Genomic DNA, 22,176 nt, shown 5'->3' with positions numbered 1-22,176 from the left:
AGAAACATCAGTTGAGTAACTTCCCTCCTGACAGGATTTGGCATACTGAGCAGTCAACTCATACCCTAGAGTTTTTCCTAGCCACCAACCTGAATTCTCCCAGCCCCTCCTGTAACAAAAAAAAAAAGAAAAGAAAAAAAATCTAATTTTTTGTACAGTGAACACAGGGATTCCTGATGTTGTCCCACAGCAGAAGGCAGCAGCTGTGAGTTAAAGGCACCTTTGCCAGCAGCAATAAATGCTGCAAATGCTTTGTGTACAGCCCCTGACCCTGCAGCAGTCACTGGAGTCAAAGCCAGAGGTAACCACAGAGCCATGCTGGCTTCTGGAGCAAGCTGAGAAAGCAAAAGATCAAAATACCCAAAAACTGGGAAGTATTTTGAAGTTATCTTTGGTTTTCCCCCTAAGCATTCATTATGTTTGATTTGAAGGTAGGGAAAGTGAGGTGCTCACTGCAGTCACACTTCTGCTGAATTCCCAGAGGACTCTGTGTCCATCCTGAGCCAGAGAACATCTCAGAAGTGGTAACTGGAAGTACCACCCCCTCACACCTCCAACCCTGCTGGCTGCTCTTACAAAACATGGAAGCCACTCAAAGGTTTTAAAGCCTCAGGTCTTTTGTTCTCTTCCCATCCAGACACGATGAATGCAATGATACCTGAGTACTTGTTTTAGGCACCTCAGATCATAATCTAGCTTTAAACAGGGCAGAAGAGGTAATAACTAGCTCCCATTTGTATTGCACAGTGTTCCAGCTAGCACACATCACTTGGACATTTTGTATTGTTTAGTCTCTGGTCTTTCTTTCCACTTTCTCTCTTCCTTGATGGTTACTTCTGCCAGGGCCTCCTCTCCCTCAAACAAGGCTGCTCAGGCAGAGGCAAAAGTCCAGCAGGTGCTTCAGTAACCAAGACACTTGAAAAGCTCCAGTAACAATACAAAGATTAACTGGATGGAAATGAAACTGAGCTGCCATCCAGAAGACAGCAGGAGCACATGGACCATTGATACAAGCAGGAGAAGGTGCCAAAGTTACTTCAAGAACTGTTGTTTTCCTAGAGCTAGAGGAAAAAAAGGAAACACCCTTTGTGCTCTTCCCAAGTCAGTGTAAGATACTCTGGCAGCTCAGGGTTAACTGCAGCCAAATGCCAAGCTCCAGGCTGCTGTGCAGACAAAACCAAAGCTGCAAGAACATCCATCCATCCATCCATCTATCCATACATACATACCATTTTTCTCGTGTATTTGTACTAGTGACTTATAGGACTGCTGTGCTCTTGCTAAATTATATTGGTTCTGAAAGGAGAAAAAAAAAAACAACTAACATTAAAAACCTGCATCTAGACACACAGAACTTAAAAACAGATTTAGGAAGAAATTTTATAGTAGGTTTACAAAGAAAAACCATGACCAATGTTACAACACACTTGCCTTTAAAGTAGAAAATTTTTAAGACAAACACCCTTGTTTTCTGATTTCTCCTCCACCATAACAGTGATGTGCACACCCTGCTGCTGAGCAACCACTCCACAGGGGGTTCAGAACCTGCAGTGTGTGCCCCAGAACCTGGTGGCTTCAGGCCATCCCCACCCTAACCCCATCTTGCTTGGCTGAGCAGTTCCCAGGCTGCACAGAACACCTTACCCAGCTCACTACCCTTCAACCAGTACTTAAAAACTGGCAACCAAGTGATGATTCCACTGACTTAAATACTTAAATATCCTTTGAAAAGGGCATTTAGTACTTCAGAGTCTGTTAAGTTATGGTGGATTACCAGCATGCACACTTGAACTGCACTTTTGGGTGATGCTGAATGGCTGGCTCAGAAGTATGGGCATGATTTTATTTTCCAGGAAACTTTGCAGGTGTTTAGTCCAGCAAAAGGAAGAGGACTTCTTAACATCAGGGTATGGAGTTCTGGCAGTCAGGCTGCCATCTCCAGCCCTTCTCAGACCCAGAATCTCCAAATACTCCCAATCCTGATTGCTCCTTCCTTTCCTCACTTGCCAGCCTGGGGACAGCACAAGTCCCACTGCTGACACACCCTGCCCACCCCCAATAAACAGGCAGTGACAGTTCTGTCATTTGGCATCTCCTGTGCAAGTCAGCAAAGAAAACAGAAGCCTGAGAGTAATGTGGGTAAGGAATATACACAGCCACTTACCTTATTGGCTCCAAACTGTACTCTGGCTTTTCCTTTGACTAAAGTGGCATTGATCTGCATGATGACTGATTCTATTGAATAGGCACTGCTCCAGCCCTGCAGGAGGAAGCAGAGATTTATCCACCACCTGGATTTGTGCTCACCTTGCAAACCCATCCTGAAAGGTGTGCTTGGGGACTCCCCCCTCCCTTCATTCCACTTTTATTTTTAACCACTTGTCTTCCATTAGCAACATTTATGCTCCAGAGAAAATCTGGGAAGTGACACAGAACCTTGTAGAAAAAATGAAAAGGCCAAAAAAGGCCATTTCCAGAAGCCAGAACAGAAACACCAGCAGCTCCATTATTGCACTGTTTAGACATTTTCAGCAATGTCACAATAGAAATCCCAATTTTGTGTTGCAAGGAGCAGAAAAGACTGATAACCAACCAAGCCACTGAGTGTCCTATCACAGCTGTGCTCCCATGAAAATGACTGTTTCTCTCTGGCACTTACCTCCCAGGGTTCACAAAAGTTTCTGTCAAAGCAAAACTGCAAAAATAAGCTGCAAATAAGCTACTTCATTCATCTCTTTATTTTAAAAGAGAAAACCTATCCCTGCCTTACACAAGAGACAGCTATGCCTAGAACTTTCTGCATTCCTCACTTGTACAGAGCTGACTTTGTGCAGTAGCAGAGGCTTCTGGAAAGGAAAGGTGGTGTCTGGCTCCTCAGAACTCACTCTTTACATTTGCTTCCTCCCAGAAATTGAGAATTCAAAGCTGATGCACTCTCAACTTCTTGCCTCTTCCTCAGAACCTCTTGCATAGAAAAAGATCTGACACAAGATCAGCAAGGCCAATCTTGTGGAACTGAGGTTTATGCCACCACGTTCCATTTGGAGTGTGTGATTTATTCCACACAGGAGTTCTTCAGCTCAGGGGAAACACCTCTTTTCAATATTATTTTTAAGCATGCTTTGTTATTACCCAGGTAACAGTCTGTGTTCACCTGTTTAGTAAGAAGTTCCATGCATAATGCACCTCCACCTAGGACATACCTAGAAACAAGTGAAAGAAAATAGATTTACCATCAGCAGTTAGTAAAAGAGATGAAACTTCACAGCACTTTAAGCTCTTGCAGGCTAGTTTGTGAAATGTTTTATTCAAGAAAAACTGAAATGCCCTTTAACCAGTAATAGCTATATTATACTAATGCAAAATTAGTATTGTGAGACCCAAAACCACCCAAAAAATCCTTTGCTATCTACACTTGGTTCAGGTCAGTGCCTGAGCTGCTCTGCACAGCTGCTTCCCACAGCCATGGTTAAGGGGAAGGTTGCTCCTCACAGCTCCTCTGTGGACATGGAAACCAACCTGGACTGAAGCAGTGGAATCCAACACTCCAAAAGTGTGGTCTCCCCTACCAATCAATCAATCAATATGTTCAAACACTGGAGATCTGCACAACACTCACAGGGCATCACTGCAACCCAAACCTTCTGGGTCATTCTGTCATTATACAGTGTCAGACAGAACCCAGATGAGTTTTGGTTTTTTTCCTGGATGCTGACTGAAGTAACCACTTATTGAATGCAAAAAAAGACAGAAAAATTAAAATGACATCTGCTATCACAGCCTGGATTTTCCATCACACAGGTAGAATTTCCTGTCTGTAGGAGATGCATAAAAGCACTGGGAGGTGAATTTAATCTCCTTGCTATGGATGGACACAGACAGCACTTCAGATACTTTGCAGATGACTGCCAGAGCATGGTGTCAATTCAATTTAGTAGTTCTGTCTTAGCATTTGAAGAGTTTTTAGACAAAAACTTTATGCCAGCATTACCAGCAAACTAAGAGTCAGTTAGGACTGTACAGCAAGTTTAAGGCAACAAAGGGATTAAGATCCTTTCAAAGCACCAATACAAAACACCTTACACTGTTCTGAAAACCAGGAGAAGTAACAGCAATGGTAACCACCCACAAAAAGATGTTCTTAATGTTCTCAGCTGTTGTGGCAGACAGACTCTTTCAAAGCCAGACACAAACTAAGCAATGCAAGGAGGAATTTTGCCCAACTCTTTGTTCCTGCTGGCTCATAAAACTTGAGAGCCAAGTCTCCATGCCACCCCTCAAGCTCTTCACCAAACTCTAGGGCTACAGCAGCTCGTGCATATATTTAGAGGAAAATTCTTTAAGCCTACATGGCAGGCTCCAAATGTTCCCTCCAACACAATCAACCAATCTCCAGTTGTAATGTTTTTACCACAAAGTCAAATCCCTGCATGGCAACTCAAACCTACCCTCCCGTGAGCACAGGAGACACCACTCGCACAAAGGGAGGATCAAAAGGGAAATTATCCTGCAAAGCACAACAAAAAACATGGTCAGAAATACACAGTGACAGAGAATCCCTAACCTGAGGTATCCCAAGAGCCTGACTGGGAAATCAGATTTTAATAAAAAATTAAATCTTCAGTGCTGCAATAATCATTTTGTTATAGTATTGGCTTAAAAGCCATTTTAGAAGCTTTAGTTGCTATTTTATATTCTGGGTTTTTTGTTTGTTGGTTCTTGGGGGGGGTTTTTGGTTGGTTTTCTGTTGGTTTTTGGTTGGTTTTCTGTTGGCTTTTGAGGTGGGTTTTCTGCTGGTTTTTGAGGTGGGTTTTCTTTACCACTACAGCTGCACCTTTACCCAAGCAAGAGCTGCAGGTGTATTCAGGCACCTTTCATAGCAAGCTGCAAATATAACCCCAACATTTCTTCCCATAAGCACATACCTTAAAAGAGAAGTTGAGTAAAATGTATTCTACACCTTCTTTTTCTTTTAAGACCTGAAGATCACTATGCAGTGGGCTATCAGGATCAACCCTATAAAACAAAAAGAGCAGGGGGGGGGATGCTGGATGAAGTGAATGTTTTCACTGCCTGTCATTACTCTTGCAGAACACCTTTATGGATCTGTAGTTTCCCAACTGGAATTTGAAGAACTACAGAAAACTTGCTCCACTTACAAAGGGAACACTTGGCCCTGGGATCAGCAGGAAAGCTTGCTGCAACATGCTGTAATCTCAACTTTATCAAGTCTTACTTCAACATGGTTCATAACTGTGTTATTAACATCAAAATAACCTGCTCATTTAGAGACAGAAATTATTATTCTCTTCAGTCCACCAGAAACGTGTGTCCTAAGGGTGGTGGCATGTAACAAAAGGACTGTAGTGATCTGGTTTTCAGTACACAGTTTGGCAATCCTTGATGGAATCTGTCACCACAGTTCTGTATCAGCTGCTAAAAGCCATCTGCATCAGCAGAAGCACTAAAGCCAGCAGCTTCTGCTCAGCACAATTTCAACAATTGTTTGTTACAAAATGCTGGTGGCGAGCAGCCCAGGCCTTCATTCAGCCACTACTGGGTTAATCCCACCCAGGATCTGACACCCCAGCATCTTATGGGAGACTAATAAAAAAATGCCTGTGGCAAGCTAAAGCAGCTGGTAAAAGGACTGAAGGGTCTAGATTATATCCAGCCCTCTCCCACAGGTGAAACCACAAGTTTTTCAGCTCTCATTTCAGAATTACTTGGGCAATTTGTCCCTGCCCTACACACCAGAAGCTTTTTCAGAAGAAACCTATCATTTCCAGCCATAGCTAAGGCTAGCCCAGTTATGAATTACTTGTTCTAGGAACAATACTGTTCCTTGGGCAAATGGGTATTTTCCTCCCTGGTATTTACCCCCTCAGCTGGGCTGCACCCAGTTTATTGGTTTCCAGCCACTTTTTCCTGGGGTAAACAAACACAGTTCCATCTTCTCTCAGTCATTCTGGAAGCCATTTGCTGCATGCACTCCATTTTCTTTTCTTTGAGGGCAGAAAATCAGAGCTGCTCAGAGCACTTGAAAAGAGGTTTCAAATCAGTGGCTTGAGCACTTTGTTCAGGGAGTGCTGGGGAGGCTCCTGGAACATGGCAGAGGTTTTCCTGCCACTTCCAGCCTCAGAGTGTTTGGTGATTACATGATTAGGGGGGAAACAAAAGTGGCTTTCAGCAGCTGGTGTCATAGTTGTGCTGGACTGTGACATGGCCCCAATTCCAGGGGCAGCTCAGCCACTGTGTGGGAACAGCTGATGTCCTGGGACTCATTCAGCAGCACAGAGCTGGGCTGATGGATGGCTTTGCACTGATTTGTATCTTCAGCAGCCACCCAGCCCAGCTTGGGGAGGCTTTTCCTTCCTACAGGTTACCTTGCAGGATGCTGGCAGCCAATTCCCTTACCAGGAATAGTACCAATGAACTCCAGAATTCAAGCTATTGGACTACAGACACACAAGGTTGGTTCTCATCAGGTACACAGAGTGAAAAGCAGGACAGAAGAGAAGAAATGTGATTATGGAAGTCATAATTAAGTTCTCCCTAAAGGTTTCAGTCCTATGTGTCTGCTCCACTGTAGAATTCATGACATGACAACAGTTCTGCTTCTTCTTTCATCCTGAGTGAAACTAGAAGTTGTATTTTCTTAAAATTGAAAACAACCAAGCAAAACTAAACTAAAACCACCAAGACAAAAGTTCCAGACAACACATTTCATCATTTTAAGTCTCATATTTTGGAGTACTTTTGTAAAGAGAATCAGCCCATAATGGAAGTTACAGTACCATGCACTGTGCTGGCTGGGAAAAGAGGGTTTGGCTTTTTACCAGCTCAAGTACCACACTTCAGTCTCTGTAGGTGTTTCTGTGTGCCAGAATCAGAGCCACCACACATTATTTTATATGTTCTGCCTACAGATCCTCATTTATCAAAAGAAAGAATCTCTGGGGCAACAATAAAAATAAAATTAATTACTTAGAACATGAAAAATCTTCAATAACTTACTTTAGAAGCTTAACATGCCATTCATACAAGCTGTCATTTACCAGTTCCACTGAATAAATCCCTGTAGAAATATTAGATAGAATTAATAATGCACTAGAAGTTTCACAAGGTAAGCTTTAGCAAGATCATTATTTGCTTTTAAGTACAAATACTGTCAGCAGATGTAAACAATAGACAAGATAAAGACACTGAGGCACATATCTTTCCTCCAATAAAGCACTTTGTGAGCAACACAAGGAAAAAAATTCCACATGGAAACATTTTTCTGACACTTTCCCCTTTTTGCCCTCCCTCTCAGTTCTCCTTCAAACTTCCCATGGCTACAACTCCAGTTTACTCAGCACTCAGTGTATGTGATACTCAGTACACAACCAGCATGCTTTTAAAACACTCAACACCCAGTCTGAGGGAACAGCACTGTGTTTCACAGGTTCTTGTCAGAACTGGCAGACCAGGACAGGAAACTGGGCAGAAAAACTCCCACAAAAAAAGGAAGATACTGCATTGGATGATGCACATTCCCAGGAGCAGACCAAAATAGTCAGAAAGATGCAGCAGCAGCAGAGCTGTCCCTGGAAGCAAGCTGGTGGTTTGCAGCAGTCCATGTGTTAAACAAATGATGCAGTTTGGCCAGAGGGAAGGATGAAAGGGGATGTGTCAGACTCTTAGATTTTCAAGCTTCCTCTCTGCAGAAGTTCACAAGCATAAGCAATAAATCACAAGATTAAGCAATAAATCTTTTAACCATCAGACAAGGTTTAGAAAATACATTCAGTGGTGTTCAAGAGCCTAATCTCTTCCCCCCCAGACTATCAAACATTACACAGACACTACACAGCTATGACTAAAACTGTTACCTGGGCTAATAATTAATAACCCATCTCTTGCTGACATCCATGGAGACACAAACACAAACCAGGAATCTGCCTAGGATTTCTGAAGGCCATACAAGCAATAGTAGGAGCCACTACATCCTCTCCACGGATTTACAGCACTAATTGCTGAGTTTTATGATTAAAAAATACATTATCTTTCAGCTGAAGCTGATGACCTTTCAAGCTGTCCACACAGCTTTATTTCTAAAGCATTCCAAAACTCAGCACACAGGGTAACAAAACCATGCTTGTTTCTCATTACTGCAGTGCCACAGAAAAAAGTGGCTACTGCAGGCAAGTGTAGGACTACCAAGTTTTCTAGATGTAGGACAATCAAGTTGGTCTGAAAAATTACTCACTGTGCTCTCAGGGTCCCTTTTCATCAGCAGCTAAATCAGAGACACCACACTTTTCTGTTCAAAGATGAACAGAAGTTCTTAGGGCCTTTTCCCAATCTCCCAGCTCTGTTTCTGAATTGCCCTTAGATTAAGTGGAAATCATGAAGAATTTTGATTTGTACTGCACTGCTGTAACAAGAGCTGCACTTGGAACTCTGCTCATTGTCAGCTTCCTTTCATGATTCAGCTATTCCATCACTGAATCCAAAATTCTTCTTCCACCTACATCCAAAGGGGAGTGAAGACTGAGAGATGCAGTCTCTCAGTCTCATGGCTGTGGCACCCAGCACCAGCAGAAAATACTTGTTAGACACCAGAACAAGCTACAGGAAAGATTCTGACAGTATCCTAAATAATGGAAGATCACAAGAGAACTTCCATCAGCTCGTTTATTCAGTAAGTCTCTAACTCTATTCCAGCATTTCTCCTCCCACCCCAGAAGTCCTGCTCTTGCCCAGAGTTCATGCAATGGTTCTTTAGCTCCATGGGTTACCAAGCTTTTCCAAAGGAACTTTAGCTGGTCTTAGGAGATGTGCTGTACCTGAACCAGAACGTGTAAAAGGGTTCTGCAAAAGACAACAGTTCAGAACTGACACAAACACTCCTTAAGGGAGCAGCAAGCTACTGGAGCAACCTTTCAATCACCCAGATTTTGAGCTGACCAGGATCTGGATGTCAGGATTGCTCCCTGTCTGGACACAGAAGCTTCTCAACAACACTATGGCAAGCTGAGGGTGTTTGGTTTCAGTCCTTGACAGATGGCACTTGGAATCAGCTTGGATGCTTTTTCTTAATTTAGGCAGTAGGAAGAAAAAAGCTACTGTCAAGAAGAATTTAGCTGATTAGTACCACTTTTGGAGTGGTCCTTACAAGGCAGCTGAGGTACCACTCACTTAAAACACTGGAGGTTTTTTGTTTAATTCCTCTGACCATCCATAGAGGTGCTGAAGTAAAATCAAGCACACACAAACACAAAGCAAGCAAAAAAGAGATGAAAAAGTAGGAAGAAAAACAACCCTTCCCAAAATACAGGCTATGTTGTACTTGTAGCAACTTTACTGTGACTGTAGGTAAATCCCACCAAGTCTTTGGATAAAAGGAGTGAGTTAAAGTCACTATGTATGAAACAACACATCTGCTAAAGATATGAACAGGAAAGATTTCAGCCCATTTGAATTCTTTGCTCCTCCCCTTACTTTCTCAAAACATGTAACCTCACATACACTGAATAAAGTGATTCTTGCACAACTTAAAACAAACAAACAAAACAGCCTTAGACTTTCTGGCTTACAAACCAAAAAAATGAAAAAGGTGTTAATTTACCTTGCAAGAGTTACCAGAACCTGAAGTTTCACAGTGGTTCTCTTTGTGTGTTAATAGTGAGGAATGAACCAGGGAATAAGTACTCAAAACAAAGACCATATTTAAGAAAATAAAATTCTCTGCCATGCCCCTGCTCACACAGTGACAGTGATCTAACAAAAGGCAGAACTAGGCTATAAAAGCAGGAGTTTTGTGCAAAGAGGAACTGATACTGAGATTCACTCAAGCCCTAAGACTTGAACATCATAGGGAATGACTCTGGGTAAATTTTACAACAAAGAGCATCATTAACTGGCAAAAATGACTAAATAGATCAGTGAGAGACTGCTCCAAAGCAGGACTGCCATCACTTTTAGAGTGTCAACCTCCATTTGACACTTGACTTCATTCACATGCTTTAGAGAAGCAACATGAAGCATCCAGGTGCAGTCTTTTACATATTCCTGAGGCCCAAGTTACAGATATTGCTCAGTTACTGTACTCACCATCTGTATCAACTTGCTTTACCAAGATTTCTCATTTAGGACGTGCTTTCCTACATCAGGATTTCAGTCTTGTGCAACTAGTAAAGACTTGTTATTAACCTGAAGCCAAGAAATGACATGAACCAAGTCCTCATCTCAGCCTACACCTCTTACAGTGGCTTCTGGTTGTGTCTTCAGCAGTCCCACTTTGTGCTTAAGCACCACCAAGTCTTTACAGTCATTATATCTTGCAATTCCCCATCTTTCTTCTAACCACAAGACCAAATCCTCAGTAAAGCATCCCTCACAATTTCATACAGATCTATCTCTAGGCTCTTCCCTAAACCCACTGATCCATTCTTCACTGGAGAGATGCTGATTAGGGCACACTGGCAAGCACTCAGATGCAATAAAGCCACAGATACAGACACAGGCTACAGCAGATCAACCCTGGGCTTCCTAATCAAATTTATACCTTTAACAATTTAACACTGTCCACAGGACTTCAGCACAAATAACTATTTACCTGGGAGGTACATATGGCATTATCAAAGCAGGAGTCAATTATTGTCTCTTCAATGCTGTCCTTTTACAAACCAATTAAAATGCCAGAGCCACCAAGTGAGATTTAAGCCCACTAGAAATAAAGCAGGGGGGAAGTGCAGGAAAGTGAAAGCCAGAGGGTTGAAGATTAGACTGACTTCCTCATCAGGCACTCCCCTCCTGTTCCCATCCTGGCTTGTAAGTAATGAAGCTGCCTACTGAGGTGACCTGCAGGAATTCAACTTGTCTGAATTTTGTGTCTTCTTCTTGAATAGCAACACTCTAAATAGTTTATTAACTCCTTTGCTGAGCTAGCTTAGATGCAGCCCTCAGACAGAGCAGAAAGAAGTGGTAGCCAGCTACCCACCTAAAGCTGAGCAGTGTTTGTTACTCTACAGCCACATGTAGAGTTTACTTCCACTTACTTCCTACAGCCATTTGTATCCTTATTCCACGTTTCTATCCTTATCCTCAAACCTCAGGATCCAATTAACACCACCACAAAAGAATACAAGTGACAGCAGTGTAATGAAGGTTAAATCCTGTATAGTAACAAAACCTTCTGCTGTTGAATACAAGTCCCTCTACAGCAGGAGTGTTCCAGTGAGCAGTATTACCTCCTGGTAGCAGTCAGCACTTCTGCCCCATAGAGCAGGAGAAGCAAACTGCAGGTAGTGCTGAGCACTCAGCAAGTCCCACAGGAATCCTGTGGAATTGTTCTTTGGAATCATTCAACCCAAAAGCATTTTCAGCAATACCAATCCTATTAATTCTCCAGGGAGGCTTTGCATAACAAAAAGGAAGAACATTTTAGAAGCTATGTATCCCAACTTCCTTTTCCTCCACAATTACACTCTTGCAGAATGAGACTGCATATTATGCACCTATCTCTGTTTTTCCACACACATGCAGAGATACATACTCAGACAAACATGCACATATGTATCAGTGACAAAGAACAGAGAAGGAGGAGCAGGGAGTAGTTGCCAAGATTATTTTGAAAAGGGAAATCTGAAGCATTTTACCTGTTTTGTAACTCTGTGATCTATATATATCCCTGAGTTCTTTCATAAGTCGATCTGAAGCCTGAACTGACCCAGAGACTGCACCCTGAAACAAACAAAAAAAAACTCCAAATAAGTGAAAAGTAATGTTTACACTCAACAGCCTCATTCCAGTACCAAGTTACACTAACAGGAAGGTATCAAGAATATGTTCATATTCTGTATTAGGATTAGGTTCTTGTAAAGTTACATATTCTAGTGAGCTAAGGCTACTACAAAGACACACCCTCTAAATTAGCACCTTAATATCTACTACTACATGGTATAAGAGATTCAACCTTTTAATCAAGGTACAATACATGTTCTTCTGTAAAGGATTCACAGTACATTTCTAATAAGGATGGGAACCACCTTACAAGATGGATCCACAGAACATTCTGCTCTTACACATGGAGGGAAGAATAAGACTGATCCTAACAACAAGTTTCTGCATGTGTTTTGCTGGTTTTTTCAGAAGTATATTTTTTATAGAGCTATGTAAAAAGGTACAGGGGTTGAGAAATGTCCAGTAGCTTCTGCATGGTGTAAAACTAACCAATATATTTGGAAAATGCAGAGCAAAAGCAACACTACTATTTGCAAGAGTGAAACAACAATACTTACTCAGAAAAAGACCATCTAAACCTTGAAATACCAAATATTTAACTGTGATTTGTCAGAGTTCCTGTGGTTTATGAATCAGGGCAGACAAACCTTCTGTTCTTTTAAAGCTCAGTTCTGTATTACTCAGCCTATCAAAGCAACAGAAGACTTAATTTCTAAACCTGCTATTTCAGGCTAAGATTCAGTGCTAAAGCAAACAAACAAAACCAAAAGACATATATACCTTATATAAGACATGACTGGCTCTAAAACCCACCAGTTATTGGCAAAGAACACAACAGTTACCAGTAACTCAAGTATCCAATGCCTACTTGCATCAACAGTTGCTGCAATGCATGTGTTCTGTACACATTCCCAGTGCTTCCACTTCTGTCACCTTGGGATTCATTTTTGTCTGAATTTTCAGAGAACACAGAGCTTTTTCCTCTTACAAAACTCAAGTGCTTATTTAGAATAACATGATCTTCTCATAAGCACCTAGATTACTCTCTCCAATTCAATGCCAAAGCTAGCAGGAAAAATGTTTATACTAAATCTTTGATGTTAACATGATTAAACCTGCCTGTGCTGTCCACCCAAAATACCATCTTAGGTTCCAAATGTTTGGAAAATGGACAAAAATTACCATTAAGAGACTGAAAATACAAAAAAGGCATAAGGGCTCCAAATGAGGTAAGGCAGCTGTAGCCCCAAAGCCTGTGAAGCTTTGGCTTTCACCAGCAGCCAGGTCCCAAAGGGAGATTATTCCATGCAGCTCCCCACTGCTCCTGGGGCAGCAGCTACTCCTGCTGACATACAAGGTAATCCTGGGGCTCATCAGCATGCTTTCAGGAGGAAAAACAAGAACAAAACCCCAAGCTAAACACCAAAAACCCCTCACCTGCCACAAAAAAGCCCCCACCCAGAATAACATTAGGTTCAGCCTCTCTGTAGGAAGTACTGAGTTATTAGTTCATGGGTCTGGGTTTCTACACCATCTAAAAATGTGAAGATTTTTGTTTTCTTCAACTTCATTTCAGTCACTATGAACATCTACAGGCAGACCCTTTTTTGACAGGAGTGTTAGAGAAGTATTTCTGGAGCAACCTGAAGCAGCTATGGCTGTTGTCCAGGATCTGAAAGGTCCTCCCTGTGTGCCTGAGGTCAGTGATGGGATATATTCTACAAGGTTTTAATTATAGGATCAAATTATTTCTTCAGAAGGATTATGTATCAGTAACTGCTACTTGATCCCAAAGCCTCCACACTCCTTTGTCTCCTCTGTTCAGCAGCATCACAAAACATGCTTGGGATGCACTCTATCATCTGCAGGCTTCTCTTGTAGGCTTCTCACTTTCATCTTCCATGGGATTTTATCATGCAGATGACTGAAATTCCACTAATTTTTCTTAATGGTCCCGAATGAACAATGAACTTTGTAATTAAATATGAAAGCAAAAGGCAAATCCTTTCATTTGATTAAACAAAAGCAAGATAAAGACAGGGCTTGAGCCAAGTTCTTTGTCAGTTTACTGAAGCCCCTGTCTATAGAGCAGTATCAGAGAAAGAAAGGTTTGATTGCTTTTCCTTCAGCACCAAACAAGTTGTTTTATGGAAAAAAATATGTAAATTATTTGCAGATTACTACTATTTATACCTACTGCTTGCAGAGTAGCTGAAAAAGGAAGTGTTACACTGAACACCAAGTGTTCACCATCATTCTCTGTACAGTAGCTGTGCTCTTTCTGATCCATCCTGTGAGAGTTCATGGTGAGACCCATGAATGTGCTGAGTCCAGAGCAAAGAAACTCCACAGAGAAGCATCAAGAGTTTGTCTGTGCAGAGCTGTGCAATATTCCTGCTTCATCTGTTACCTTGCTTACTAAAAGAAGGAATTTCTTACACATTCCTCAGAATATTAACCTCTAAATACAGGTAATTTAAAAACAACTCCTTCTCAAAAACATCCTGTGGAAAACTAGTTTCCTGATTGCATCTTTCCATCAACTTCAGCTCTTGAATTCCTGCATGTAATGCTGGAAGCTCATCTCTGCATATGAAAATATAAGAATCTTCTGTACTGTAGTTAAAAACCAAAAGACACCCACGTACTCCGCAGTGCCACTAGAACCACTCTCCATGTGTGTAAGGTGTGTGTAAGGTTGCCTCAGCACACTTGGCCTGAAATAGTGTTTTTCACCTTTTTTTTTTCCTAGGAACTTCAAGTTGGGCTGCCCACTCCTATCTGGCAGTATTAGATTTAGTTATTGTTACTCTAAAGAATCAATAAGCTGCAAACCAGGGACCTATGATCAAAAAAAAGAGATTAGCAAGCTTAACCCAAGGTTAGGACAGGACCTCACTGAACTGCTTTGATCTGCCCTTGGGGGAAGCTGAAGAGGAAACCTGCAGAAACAAACTGACACCTGATGGTGCCAAGCACTGCTCTGAAACACCAACTCTGCCTTCTGGTGTCACTTTTCTTTTTCTGTAGCTACTGTTCAAGTGCAGTTGAGCAGAGGGTGTGATGGCTGTTGGGTGATGGGGTGGAGCAGTGAGGGCACTTTTGACTTTAACAGCACTAAAACTGAGAACTTCAACTTTAACTTATCCAAAGACTGACTTCAGATATAAATATCTGAGTATCCTCTGGAAAAATGGGACTTTACACTCCAAGTGACATAAAGCTCCTGTTTCTCCAGCTGTGGGATCAAGACTCAGTCACTGCTGCCTTAGAAGTCACTGGTCAGTCCTGAGATCTGGCAGGAATCTGTCATCTGGAGCTGATGTCAAGAGCAGCAAGGCCAAGCTATTTGGTCTGTAAACTGAGAAGAGCTGCAGGACAAGCCCCAAGTGATTTGTTTTTCCTGTTAACTAACCAAATACACACAAGAAGTCTCATCCTCTCTTGTACAAGCACAGTTGTGGCTCTCCAGAAGAAGGAGCAGGAGAAATCCAACAGTGGCCAACATGCCATTTCCTGGCAATAGCAAACAAACCCTGGTGCAGGAATTCACAGAGCCAAGAGTGCTGGACACAAAAAATCTTAATGAGATGCACCACTACAAACCTGTCCTGTCCTCAGACTCTTTCCCCTAAAGCCAAGCCTCTGCCACTGTCACAAACAAAAAACTTAGGTCCAAGTCATTACAGGCATTGTATTTTTCAGAAATGTTTCTTTCCTAAATTAGCATTTAGCATGAACATAGAAATTTGTGTAAAATACTTTATAAAATAATTAAGCAACTTCTAAGGAAACTAGGACCTGAGAATGGATCTTGTGCATGTCAGCAGGGCACACCTGATGGTGCAGAAATCAGCACATGCCCTTGGTGTCCAGAGATACCAGGTGGTTTTGTAGCCTCAGCTTTTCTCCTTTGGACATTTTGTTCTCCCCTTCCAACCCTCAAAACACAACCTGTCTGCTCCTTAAGTGAGTTATCTGAGGCAGGAGATGCTGTCCCATGCAGTTTTTAATCCAAAGACTGGATTTTCTGCCTGCTGTCTGGTGAGACAAACAGTACAGTGAATCACCTAACTCACCTCTGCTTCAGATAATTCAGGCACAAGATGAAAAATCACCTGCTAAAACAAAACACAAAGAATGGAAACTCCTCCTAGATAATAAAACCTAAAGTGACCCAAAAAAGAGCTGAAGAATAAAAGTGTGCTCAGTTGTCACTGAAAATTCTCAGTATTTGTGCTGAAATACATCCATTTCTGCAAGTTAAAGCAGATTCTTACTTCAGGGATTAGACTGAAAATGGAAACGACACCTTAGAAACTCATAAAACTCAAGAACTGAAGATGAAAGCAGAGACATTTGAGGCTGCTAACAGAAAATGCATCAGCTCCTCAGCAGGAAATGTGAAAAGCTAATAGTATTATCTAAATAAGAAAAGCATTAATCTCCACAATGACTGTGGGGAGAGACTTCTGAAAAGCAAGCAGCAGCAAGTTGTTAAATATTTGAAGTCAATGATTCCAGTTCCAAGACCTTTTTATTATTCCCAGCAAGCAAGTGGTTCTTTAAAGTTATTACAGTGTTAAGAGGAGGATTAATTATTGCTCCAAGTTACATACTGTACTGCAAGCCAAATTTAAGTTTATTTCCTGGTGGTGGCAAGAAGAATAGGACTGCCAAGGAAGAGAACTAGTTTACAAAATTAGTAGCCATGGATTTCTAACTTGTATAAAACACCCAAACACTGAAGTCTCTTATGACACAAGTCTGGAACAGCATAAAGATGTCTTTAATGTGGCTAAAAACATGCAAAACAGGACTGCATGCATCCTTCCCTAAGGAAAAACCTTTAGCAGGATCTGTCTGTCTTCAACTTGCCTATGGATTCAGGCCAAGGACATGGAAAAAAACTGAAAAGAACTCAGATTGCACTGGTCAGAGCTCTATGTAGGCTTTATGTTCCCTTCTCCAACAAATGGGTAAGTGGCACAGCTTAGCTCTACCTTCCTCTGCTGAGGCAACAAAGGGTACCAAAAACCTGTGTGAAAACCAGACTACATTTAGCCACTGTATTAGAGTTAGTGAAACTCATGCTGTCCTTTCTGAAAACCCACTGTGAAGGGCTGGGCTGTACAGACTTCATTTGCACTGTATATTAGGATTCTGAGCAAATTTCTGCTGCCTTAGAGAATGTTGAACACATTCTAAGTCACATGTTTTGGCAGAATTAAGGGGCATTTAAGAGCTACTAGGTTAGTTCTTTCCTGGGTCAGTAGCACAGCTATAATTGTAAACTCTTAAGCACTTAAGAATAAACCCTCACAAGTCCTGTGAGAAATTATTTAAGCAGCACAGCTATTTCTGGTGACCCACAAAAATACCACAGTTCCTCAGCAGCAGCTGAATACCCTGTTCCCTGGACTCAGCTGACCTTGTTTATGCACCAGCATCAGCAAGAGCATCTTAGCATGAGAAGCAGCTATTATGTAAGTTGGATCTGCTCTTGTCAAACAAAAACACAGCAGTGTTCATTTCAGCCCTACTAGATGGGGAAGAAGCAAGCAAAAGGAAAGGCAGTATTTGCCAAATGAGGAAGAACAGATAGCAAAAGAAAATCTGCACTTTTAAGAGGCTTCCCCCATCAAGGAGAAATGCTGACACTATAAAAACCTTCTCCCAGGTGTGCCAAATTGTTAGATTACAGGCTGGCAGACCATGCCCTTCAGGGTGCAAGATTATTGATTGTATTTAACACCTGAGGAGTCTTTACCATTAGGTCTGAGTTATGAATAGAGAAATCTGCAGAATTTCAATAGGCAGCTTCTCAAAATCTCAACAAACTTTTATGTTTAAACAAAACCAGTGAGTGACTGTGTTCATGGTACACAGCAAAAGCAGCTTGGCTCTTGTGCTTGGCTGCTGGAATGCTGATTAAGTTTGGGGTTATTTGTTTCGTTGGATGGGGGCTCTAGGGTGGTGGTTTTGGGGTTTTTGTTTTGTTTGGGTGTTTATTACTGTACACTTTCCTTAAACAAGCTGATCATTTAACTATTGAATTCACAGACAAATCAAAGAGCAGCCTCCCCTTGGCAGCTCTCTCATGTTGCCTCTTTCAGCAGAACATAAACCTGAAGTATTTTTGACAGGTTTGCACTCAAGTGATAGAAGAACAGCACTGGGACAGGAGCAGGAGACCTGAACCCTGACAGCAGCGTTTCTGTTTTATTTTCTTTGCAAATCAGACAGCTGCAACCTGCATCTCTTTTTCATGTTAAAGTGTCAGTAACTGAAAGTGACAAAATGTTTTTATTAAACTAGATAAAGTTATTTAGGGCCAGTTGCTCATTACAAGAAATAGTCAAGATTCTCCTAACTAAAAATGCCTTTTCCCTAAATTCTTAGGACAATGAAATCCAGCAGGAGTTCATCCAGCATTAAAAGTGGATTAGCCTGGCTAGCACCAAGCACTCTGAATGCATGGAGTGCTCACTGCAAATCGAGTTTTACAACAGCAATTCTCCTGAATATAATTCTTAGGCATTTTAGAAAATATTTCTTTTAAAAATCACTATGGATAAGAAAGAAGAAAGCTGCCTCCTTGGGCAAAAATCCAGGTGCTCCTTTCCATACCAATCCTAAATCTTACTCCTTGTCTAGATACTTAAGAGGTTCCTCCCCTGTACCTAACTACTGCTCAGATCCTCAACTATTAACCTAGAAGGAAATAGCACATCTTTGGTCTGGACCTGATCCACATGTCTGCTGACTTGCCAAGCTCTCACAGTAGAGGGAATGACTTTAAGCACCTTCTTTCTGTACAGGTGACTTAAAAATTGTAGAACCCTTGAACCCACAAAACTGTCATGCACAGAAATAGTGAATTTCATGCCTTACACATTTCAAGTCTCCGTGAAAGCAAAGTTTTGATTTCTTTGGAAACCAGGATAAATAAAATGCAGGTTGTGGGACATCAGCATTCCCTCCTAGAAGCAACTCTGAGAAGTATAATCTTCTCTGGAAATCACCATATCTGACAAAACATTTCCAAGGCTCTGGAGGACAGATTTTTTTACAACTGGTTGCTGGCAGGATCACTCAGGAAACTGTGATAATAAAGCTGCAGAGCACAGAAGGCTCCTTGCTTCATGTATGGCAGAAAACCCCCATCCCTTTGGTGATTTCCAAGCAGCACAAATAAAACTGAAAAACCAATTCATGCATAAAATGGATTGAAAACAAATTCCTGGGTTTACAAAGTATTTTAACTCACCCATATCTTCTAATACAGGCAGTTTTATACATGGCTTCACTTGTTATTTTAATAAGGGTTCAGCAACAAAAGTCATGCTTACAACCTGGATGCTTTCTGCTAATTCTGCTAGAACTGTTGTTTGTAACCATGGCATCAAGCAAGAGACAGAGGAACAACCAAATAGATAACTCTGGAAAATACAACCAGTTTAATATCAAGAAACCTGGACCTACACCTAAGAGTTTACTCTAGGGAAAAGCTAAAAGATGCTGCTTCATCCAAAGTGCCAAGAATGACCCAAACATGTCTGACAAAAGAAATTATTCTAACACTGATTCTCCCAGGCAGAGTTAGAGTGCTTTGAAGTAGTTTTTGTGCCCCTGTGGGATGTGGACTGACACCTAACTTCCTGTGCCCAAGACTGATGAAATATGAGTCCATATATTGAATGACCTCAGAATTTTAGCTGGCCTATTCAAACTTAGCAAAAAGAACTATTTAGGTCCCATAATTTGAGACATTTGTCCTATATATGCTGCTAGTCAGCCACAGGCTGTGTCCAGGTGCATAGCAGTAAGCTTTATTTGCTGAAAACCATTTCTATTTTAAAGTCAGAAGTATTGCAAAGAAAAACACATAAACCATGAACTCACATTTAAGTGATCTTGTCTTTGATTTTTTCTGATTTTTTCTAAGATTGCAAGGTTCTCTTTTTCAATGCCTTCATCCTCAGATTTCTTCCCATCAACTGGTTCCTCCTCCTTCATATCATAATGATCCAGATCTTCAATGTCCTGCAGGACAGAAGAAAACTCACAGTAAATAACTTAACTATACTTCTTGTTCAACAAAATCCTCTGCAAGGGCATTCAGGTACAGTCTCACACTGCACAGCACTGTGCATTAGTGTTTGCTGGATGTCATTTCTGTTTTGCTGTCTTCACTCCCAGTCAATGGTGTTCACTGGACGTGTAGGGAGCCTTCACAATAAAAAAAAAAAAATTTAAAAAGCCCCAAATTCACAATATGTTTCTGGTTACAGGAAAAAAACACAATAAAACCTCTGCAAGAAGTTGAGCTTATAGTGAATTAGCCCATTAAAGTAGGTAGTTAACAGCAAGTCATTTTGAACAGGGCTTTGGAACCCACAAGCACAGGAAGAGAGGGTATCCCTGAGATGTTTCTAAAACCAGACTCCTTTTCCAAGTAGAATCCTAGGTATATTCTGTTTCTGGCAAACAATGATCACCAGACCTGGCAGAGCTATAGCAAACCTTCAAAAAAATTAAGTATTTGCCAGCTCCATGCACTTCATTTATTCATGGCAGGCAAGCACAGCAGCTGCAGATCAGATGCAGCATTAGGACAGGAGACAAAATGATGTGGCCAAGTATCCTGATCACAGGAGTCAGCACTTCAGCTCCAAGTTCTAGACTAGGACACTGAAAAACCCTCCAGGCTGTTCTGCGAGGAGGTTCCCCTCCTGCAGAGGAGGACTCTGAGCTCAGGACAACTGCCTGGGAGGTGATTCCAGTGCTAGTTGTGGAGAGGAGGGTAGAGATGTAATAACTTGGGATGAAAAACCAAGCCCCATGGCAGAGAGCTGAGGCCACAGCTGTCAGATAAGTTCCAATATGCAGTTGCTCCCCCCCAGCTGTAGCTGCTCTTCAGATCCCAGCTGTCTGCATGGGAGGAAAACCTGGCCAGAAATGCAAGTTCAAAGATGTCTGACACAGTAAAACACAAACCCATCTGGTGTCTTTGACAGCACTGTCTCCACCAACTGTAACACATTTTAGCCTGTTTTTAAGAATGCTTAGGTTTCTAAAAATAATGATATAGCCCTCAGAACCCTAAGTTGCTTTTCAGCTTAGAAACTGGACTAGATGACATGTTGGAGATGTCAGTGCCACACTGGGCCACCAGCTTATCAATAATTACAGACATTACCATTTTGTTCTCTAAAGTAACCCAAACAGTCCAAAAGTCTGCAAGCAACTTTTTTTGCTTGTGGCAAGTCTTTAGCCTTGTGGCAGCAGAACATGGCAGTGCATTAAATACCTTTACAGGCCCTCTGGCTCCAATAAATGTGCTCTGGATCAGACTGATATGGTGTAAGAGAGGCTGCTTCAAATTAAGAATAGGGGTAACATTTAGATCTTTTCTACAGGAAGACCCTTTATTCAAAGAATGAGTTGTTGGATTCCTACTGTACACCTTCCTGAAAAAACCTACATCTAAAGTAGTCAGAACAGTTCAACAATCAAGCTATTTATAATGGGTTTAAAAACAAGCATGTTGGAGCTACTGTAACATGTTATGTAGGTAAATGAAATGGGTGTTTCCCACACAATAAAAAGGTCATTAAAAGGAGCCCTGGGTTGCCAGACATAAACCCCTTCAGAGTTTAGCAAGTCTGCTTCAGATGTCCTTCCATTTCCTTCACAGCTAAAAACTAGCTCACCTGGTTAATAAATCAGCAAACTGATTTACTCTTAGCCAGTCTGCTTCAGTTTGGGAGGCACTTTCAACTGTATCAGAGGCAGTTCATATGCTGCTTGAAATAGGAGTTAACAATGCAAACTTACTGATTTGGCACAAAATGTTATGTATTGTTTGACTAAAGCACAAAGAGATGTCCAAGTCTCTGTATCCAAGTACCTCACAGCTGAGATCTAGGTTCAAGAAGAAAATTTCACTAGTTTTGTGGTTGAAGTGAAATCTAACATTAAGGTAAACATCCAAATTTTAAATTATCTTTTCTGTTGAACCCCAGCAAGTTTCTGTTTTACAGTTTGGCTTAAACACTAGCCAGCCACTGCAGAGCAAACTGCCAGATTGCTACTAGGTTAGGACAGCAAACTCATTTATACACATACTTCACCCATATCTTCCTCCTCCTCCTCCTCTGATGTAACTTCTTCTGTTGTTCCATTCTGCAACAAAACAATGAGGTTTCTGCATAAATTATGAATGTTTCTTTCAAAAACAGGAAGTCTACTATTAAAATAAAAGAAATAACATATGAAAGGTACTTGTAATAAGGTCTGCAAAGGACTGAAGCTTAATGTGAAAGCTGAAGATGCTTTCCTGGAGTGTGACACTGAAGAGATTTTTGCATGAAGCAAAGATAACCAGAGTATCACCATTAATTTCACACTAAATTCTAAGTGAAAACTGAAGATTCAGATAGG

General features: G+C 41.3%; 1 protein-coding gene across 2 annotated transcripts in view; it reads right to left on the bottom strand.

Moving 5' to 3' along the window:
- Positions 1-22,176, bottom strand: part of UBE2Q2 (ubiquitin conjugating enzyme E2 Q2) — a 48,401-nt gene that overhangs the window by 1,955 nt on the left and 24,270 nt on the right. The window contains exons 4-12 of one of the 2 annotated variants that reach the window (XM_030456990.1): positions 21,862-21,918; positions 19,636-19,776; positions 11,646-11,730; positions 7,018-7,078; positions 4,926-5,016; positions 4,449-4,507; positions 3,155-3,203; positions 2,165-2,260; positions 1,230-1,296 (exon numbers count right to left, since the gene is read on the bottom strand). In XM_030456990.1, coding sequence (XP_030312850.1) covers positions 1,230-1,296; positions 2,165-2,260; positions 3,155-3,203; positions 4,449-4,507; positions 4,926-5,016; positions 7,018-7,078; positions 11,646-11,730; positions 19,636-19,776; positions 21,862-21,918 — 706 coding nt within the window. The remainder of the gene's footprint in view (positions 1-1,229; positions 1,297-2,164; positions 2,261-3,154; positions 3,204-4,448; positions 4,508-4,925; positions 5,017-7,017; positions 7,079-11,645; positions 11,731-19,635; positions 19,777-21,861; positions 21,919-22,176) is intronic. The other variant, XM_030456989.1, reaches the window with a different exon arrangement.

This window comes from Calypte anna, chromosome 10, assembly GCF_003957555.1.
Source record: "Calypte anna isolate BGI_N300 chromosome 10, bCalAnn1_v1.p, whole genome shotgun sequence".
NCBI classification, from domain to species: Eukaryota; Metazoa; Chordata; class Aves; order Apodiformes; family Trochilidae; genus Calypte; species Calypte anna.
The sequence above is the reverse complement of the archived record's forward strand: the minus strand, read 5'-3'. Positions and strand labels throughout refer to the sequence as shown.